Source organism: Chenopodium album, chromosome 4 (assembly GCF_948465745.1).
Source record: "Chenopodium album chromosome 4, dcCheAlbu1.1, whole genome shotgun sequence".
NCBI lineage: Eukaryota > Viridiplantae > Streptophyta > Magnoliopsida > Caryophyllales > Amaranthaceae > Chenopodium > Chenopodium album.
The window spans coordinates 18092250-18099515 of record NC_137837.1 but is presented as its reverse complement, the minus strand read 5'-3'; the positions used below and the strand labels follow the sequence as shown (position 1 = coordinate 18099515).

At 42.2% G+C, this 7266-nt stretch overlaps 1 protein-coding gene across 1 annotated transcript; it reads left to right on the top strand.

Annotated features, from left to right (window-relative positions):
* The first annotated feature begins 3401 nt into the window (after positions 1-3401).
* On the top strand, positions 3402-3920 carry LOC145627741 (uncharacterized). Its single transcript, XM_081680093.1, has one exon. It carries the CDS (start codon positions 3402-3404, stop codon positions 3918-3920), a length of 519 nt encoding a protein of 172 aa, XP_081536219.1.
* Positions 3921-7266: the final 3346 nt, after the last annotated feature.

The following is a 7266-nucleotide window of genomic DNA, read 5'->3' as shown; positions in this document are numbered from 1 at the left end:
TCAAAACCATCTGTTTCATATCAGGAGGGTCAGAAGTATGCGGTTTAACATATTCAGCAGCAAAACGACATGCAAAGGAAAGTAACAAGGATCAACCAGACAAGAGGGAAAAATCCAAGATAGACATCCCCATCATGTTTGAAGAAAGCGATGCAGTAGAAGGCCATCATGACGGTCTAGTGATTTCACTCCCAGTGGGAAACTGCATGATCAAACGAATCCTAGTTGACAATGGAAGCTCTGCAAATATCATCATGCTCGACACCCTGAAACACATGAACATAGATGAGAAGAACATCGTCAACAAGTGAACAATGTTAGTGGGATTCAGTGGGGAAACCAAAAAGACAAGCGGAGAGATTACATTGGCAACATACGCAAAAGGGATCAACCTACAGGTCAAGTTCCTAGTGATTGATACTCTATCTTCATACAATATGATTCTAGGAAGACCCTGGATACATGAAATGAAAGCCATCCCTTCTACGTACCATCAAGTCATTAAGTTCCCTACTAGGTGGGGTATTCAAGAAATCAGAGGAGATCCTAAGGAAGCTAAAGAATGTTACAAGATAGCACTGAAAGCAACGTCGGCAGAAAAGAGTTCAGCATAGCAATCAGAGGGTCAACTGGGCCAAGAAAAGTTGAGCATAGCAGAAGAGAAAGAAGCTATAGAAGTCCAGTTGAACCCCAAACATCCAGATCAAAAAGTCAGAATAGGATCAGAGTTGAAGGCAGAACTCAGACAACAAGTTTACAACTTTCTAGACAAAGAGAAAGATGTATTCGCTTGGACCCATGAAGACATGAAAGGCATCCCTCCAGACGTAATTACTCACAAGTTGAACGTAGATCCAATGCATACACCAGTAAAACAGAAGAGAAGGAAATTTGCGCCAGAAAGGAACAAGATTATCAATGAGGAAATTCAAAACCTACTAAAGACTGGGAAGATCAGAGAGGTAAAGTACCCAGAGTGGCTCGCCAACGTAGTGGTAGTCAGGAAGAAAAATGGAAAATGGCGAATCTGCATAGACTTTACAGGCATCAACAAGGCGTGCCCAAAAGATCCGTTCCCTCTGCCTCATATTGATGCCATGGTAGACGCCACAGCAGGGCACGAGCTGCTATCCTTCATGGACGCCTACAGTGGTTACAACCAGATCCTCATGCATAAGGATGACCAGGAGAAAACCGCTTTCGTTACCAGTCAAGGAATATATTGCTACAAGGTAATGCCTTTTGGATTGAAGAACGCAGGAGCAACATACCAGAGGTTGGTGAACAAGATGTTTGAAGGACAGATTGGGAACACAATGGAAGTCTACATTGATGACATGGTAGTTAAGTCCAAAAAGGCAGAAGATCACGTCAAAGACCTTAGAGAAGCATTTGCCATCTTGAAGCAGTACGACATGAAGTTAAACCCCACAAAATGCACATTTGGAGTACAATCAGGAAAATTCCTAGGATGCATGGTCACTCAAAGAGGAATAGAAGCCAGCCCGGACCAAGTCAAAGCCATCCTAGACCTAGAGCGACCAAAGTCCAAAAAGGATGTACAAAGCTTAACAGGGAAAATTGCAGCATTGAACAGGTTCATCTCAAAATCTTCAGACAAGAATAGAGCCTTTTACGAAGTATTGAAGAAGAATAAGGAATTCAAGTGGGAACAAGAGCACGACGAAGCATTCCAGAAACTAAAAGAATATTTAGCCAACCCATTGATTCTCTCCAAACCCAAAGAAGGAGAGGCACTTCAGTTGTACCTCGCAGTGTTTGAAGGGACAGTCAGCGCAATTCTCACAAGAGAGGAAGACAAAGAGCAGTTCCCAATCTACTACGTAAGCAAAACCTTACTCAGTGCAGAAACGAGGTACGCATCATTAGAGAAAATCATTTTAGCCTTATTCATTGCTTCAGTAAAGCTACGCCCATACTTTGAAAGCCACTCCATACGAGTACGTACCAGCTATCCCATCAGAGTTATCATGAGAAAGCCAGAGATGTCAGGAAGGATGGAAAAATGGGCCTTACACTTGAGCAGGTACGATATACAATACGAACCCAGGACGGCAGTCAAATCATAAGCCTTGGCAGACTTCGTAGCAGACTTCAGCCCTACCCTTGAGGAAGAAGCACAGAAGGAAGTATTGACGTTACAAGAACCAAAAGCTACACAGAAATGGATACTCCACACAGATGGCGCGGCAAACATACGTGGAGTGGGCTTGGGAGTAGTACTGACATCACCCCAAGGAGACAAGATAGCACAAGCAATAAGGTGCAACTTCAAAGCTACCAATAATGAAGCTAAATATGAAGCACTAATCACAGGATTAACCGTTGCAAAGGACATGAGGATACAACATCTAGAGGTAATATCAGACACCTTGCTTATGGTAAACCAAATCAACGGAGAGTATGCAGCAAAGGACGCCAAGATGATAGCTTACCTGGAGGTCGCAAAGAAGCTCATTAAAGAGTTCAAGGAATTCAAAATAGAACAAGTGCCCAGAAACTTGAACACTAAAGCAGACGCCCTGGCAAACTTGGGATCGAACATCAACCCGGAAGAATTTAGAGCTATCCCTCTAGTTCTCGTACTCTTTCCGGCCATAAAGAAAGAATCAACAATGAGTGTTTCTGAAGTTAAAGCAAACTTTACATAAGAGGAAGACAACAGCTAGATAACACCACTGAAAGAATACCTCTTGGGCAAGACAAAACCAATAGGGAAAGTAGCGGCTCAAGCGTTTGCTCAGAAAGCCTCCAAATACTGTCTGATCAGCAATGTACTCTTCAAGAAGTCTGCAGCAGGACCTTTCTTACGATGCCTAGAAGGAAAAGAAGCTCAACAGGTCTTACAATCCTTACACAGCGGAGAATGTGGAAATCATTCCGGAGGAAGGATCCTAGCCAACAGAGCACTCAGAATGGGATACTACTGGCCTAGCATGAGGAAGGATGCAGCAGAGTTCGCCAAGAAATGCCTAGCATGCCAAAAGCACGCACCCTTAACACACAGGCCATCAGAAGAACTACATCCAACATTGACACCTTGGCCATTAATGAAATGGGGAATGGATATAGTAAAGCTACCTCCATCATCAGGACAGAGAGTATACTTTTTAGCAATGACAGACTACTTTTTGAAATGGATCGAAGCAGAAGCATACAAGGAAATCAAGGATAAGCATGTCATCTCGTTTATAAAAAGAAACATTCTAAGTAGATTCGGGGTACCAGCAGAGATCATTACAGACAATGGATCCCAATTCATCGGCAATAAGACCACCAAGTTCTGTAAGGAATGGAACATCTCCCTCATCACATCCACACCCAGGTACCCACAAGCAAATGGACAAGTATAATCAAGCAACAAAGTCCTTATAGGTAACATGAAGAAAAGACTAGAAGGAGCCGAAGGGAAATGGGCAGACGAACTACCCAACATACTGTGGGCAGATAGAACAACTCCAAAAGGCGCCACAGGCCACACTCCATTCTCATTGGTATACGGATGTGAAGCAGTGATCCCAACAGAGGTAGAAGTCCCCACAGCAAGGTATGGGTTAATGACAGAAGAAAGGAACCAAGCAGAATTAATCCACAACCTATATACAGTAGAAGAACTTAGAAAAGACGCACAAATGAGGATGGCGGCGTACCAACAAGAGGTAGCAAGATCTTTCAATAAGAACGTCAGAACAAAAGTCTTCAAACTAGGAGATTGGGTTCTCATAAAGGTATACGAAAACACCAAGGAAGTAAACGCAGGGAAACTAGCACCCAACTGGGAAGGACCCTACGAGATCACTAAGGTAGTGGGCAATGGAGCTTACAGACTCAGAAATGCAGAAGGAAAAGAAGTACAGCGAAGCTGGAATGCAACACATTTAAAGCTATATCATTTCTGAAGAAGCGAAGGTACGTAGTTAGCATTTCAGTTTTGTCTTTTTTACCAAAAACAAAAACAAAAAAAAAAGAAGAAAAATACAAAAACACAAAAATCTCCAACAGCCAAAATCAGCACGAAAGGTACTTCTCTTTACTCACACTTTGTCAGTTCAATTTATGATCATTACGAGTACTGACTTTGGCATCGGAGGGCCGTTGGGGAAACCCACGGCCACCCCTCACCTTACTCTGTTTTGCAAGGAACATTACCTACATTACTAGGCAAAAGCACAACAGACCAGCACAGAGCAAAGGTTAACCATCCCAGCAAGGAACAAACCAACTATCCTCGCAGAACAAGCAAACACATGTAAGCAACACTACATTCCTATCAAAAATGTAATACAACTGTAATACAACTGCAATACGACTGCAATACGATTATAGGATAGCAATGAGACAATAAGAAGCATAAATACAGATTAGCATAGCAAAAAAGAGACAGAAATACTTAGTTGCAGAGCAATAAAACAAACAAAATATCCAGCTACAGAAATGTAGCACAAAGACAAAACAAATTATCCAACTGCACCAAGGCAGTAAAAACAAACATCCTTTAGATTTAACAAATTTTTAAAGGTGACCACAGCACCATTGAAACTAATTCTCATCCATGTTGTCAGCAGGGGCCACTTCCTCAGCAACAGGCTTCGTACTCTCTGGGACATCCTTAACCTCGGTGTTGTGAGGAGAATTCACTTCCTCATCAGCATAGCTCAGCAACAATGTGCCAGGAGCAACAGTCCCTGCAGGAAATGCAACCTCAAAAGCAGCCTTGTCAGCCTCATAATCCCAGGCCTCATGTTTTCCTTGCTGAAATTCCTCCATCATTTCAAGACGAGCTTTCCCAAAGTAATACGCTGTAGCATCAACAGCCTCGTTCCCAGCCTCCTTCGAGGTCCTCTTCAGCCCATCACGTTCAGCAATGCAATCCCTGTGCCTAGCACGCTCAGTCTTCAAAGCCTCAGTAGCAGCCTTGTACTTATCAGAAAGAGCATCACGCTCCTTCTTCATACCCTCATACGCTCGAGTAAACTCAGACACTTTGCCCAATATGCCCAAGCAAGACTGAAGGCTCTGCAGAACACGGAATCAAGTAAGGAATGCACAATCCGTTTCTAGTCATGTTTATTAAATTTCTTTTTTCGGAGTATACCATACCTGGAAAGACTGCACAGCAGCCTTTTGAGAAAGATCAGCAAAGGTCTGCGAGGATTGGCGATCCTTGAAGGACGGAAACAGCAAGGTGTCCACATGCGGAGCCAAGGAATCAATAGAGAAATCAGCAGCATCAACATCAATAGGCACCCCCAGCTTCCTCATGAGGCTAGTACGGGGTGGAGGCGGAGGAGCACCACTCTTTGGAGCCACCGTATTGAGAGGAACAGCCTCAGTAGTTAGAGGAGAAGAGCGATGTTTAAGGCGGCCCAGAAGGGAAGATGAGCTAAGAAGGTCATGAGACCTTAGTGACCTTGAAGTATCTGCAAGGAACATGGCAGAATTCAAAAGAGGATGTAATAGGGAACATGACAAACGCACACAACAAGTAATACAACAAATATACTCAACAAAACACATAACCACCTCAGAAAGGATAAACAAATTAAGAGCCAAATTTATATTTAACAAAGGCAAAACAATTTTGCAACAGGACACATCCACAGAAAGCAACACAACAAGAACCACAAACAGGAAAAGAAAAAAGAAGAACATACCTTGAGACATAGTTGGGGCAACTTTCTGCTCAGAATCAAAATCGTCCAAAGACTTGATCTGGATAACCGCCTCTGATTGCGTCAACTTGATGAAGGATCTCTCGTCTACACTCAACTCGTACAACTTGTCTATCAGGGACGGAGACTGAGAACGCTGCTTCAATTTACTCACTGCAACCATCAAGCAAATAAGCCCAAATCAACAAAGAAAGAGAGCAAAACACAAGAAAAATGAGAAAACAAAATACCTTCAGCCTCAACAGTGTCAATCAAAAAGTCACAATCACCACCCAACGAGTCAATCCTCACAAAGAAGAATTTGTGATACCACTTTTTGTCAAAAGCCTTCTCCAAATCAGTCACCAAAGGACCAACACCATCCTTCAAACGAAGACCAACCCGACCCTTACCACTGGTCCTTATAGTATAAGGATAACACAAATCCCTCACATCAAGTTCTAAACCCAATTTCGCACTCAGCAAATCCAAAATTCTCAAAACCCTCCAAGTTTGGGGCAATAACTGACAAGGTGAAACCCTAACCCTAGAGAGAAATTGACGAACAAGAAGAGAAAAAGGGAAGACATGCCCAATTACAAAGGGATACTCAAAGAAACACACCCAACCAGGAGCAGTCCAGTCAGCCCTCTCCCTAGAAGATGGAATTTTCACCACAACCCCATCAGGAAATCGCGCAACAGCAGCGATGCCCTAAACCTCTTCTTTCGTTATGGTGGAAGGGTAAACATCCTTAGCAGGGAATACATTCTGCGCCACTAAGGACGGCTTTTTTACACCCTCATCCACCCCAGCAAACACCACTTTTACATGACCACCCATCGCAAGATAAAAGAAAAAAACAACGAAGAAAAGAAACAGAGGAAACAGAGAGGAAACAGAGAAGAAACAGAGAATACCTGGTGAAAATCGAAATTGGGGCAAAGCAATGAAGTGATTAGACAAGATCCTGCACACTCAATAAATACCAAAAAAGAAATACACCGCCACAAACGGTTATCGAGGAAGTTGCCTTAAACTGCCATCACGTTTCCTATTTTGCTAACCGTTGAAGTATTTTTTAAAATTTCAAAATCCTCCCAACGACTTTTTAAGTAATTTTCATTTCCAAATAATTGAAAATAAAAATTAGGGGCAATTGTTGGGCCTGTATCACCATACGACCCATTACATCTAGGGCATCAATCCAAGACCAATAAGTCAGCAAAATATACAAAACGGCTTGATTGAAGTAAACAAGGAAAGCAGCATCATACATATCAATCAAGGAGATACTTGCCAAAGATACACCTACAGAACAAGGAAGAAGTTAAATCAAGAAAATCTTCCTCATTTCAAATATATTCTGAAGATATTTGTAAACCCTAGTGATCCCTAGCTATAAATAAGCATAACTAGACATTCTTAGCATGGATGTACTCACGTATACACTTAAATATAATAAAATTACTCTGCTTTTATCTATGGAATTGCATCTCTACTGAACAGGAAGGACTGTCCTTACTCAGTATTGTGTCTCTAAACTCATCTTCTTTATATAATTGAATATTTATTGCCTACTTATTGATTTCTT

Excerpts from the sequence above, each read along its gene's own strand:
- LOC145627741 (XM_081680093.1), top strand. The coding sequence starts at position 3,402 with ATGAAGAAAAGACTAGAAGGAGCCGAAGGGAAATGGGCAGACGAACTA.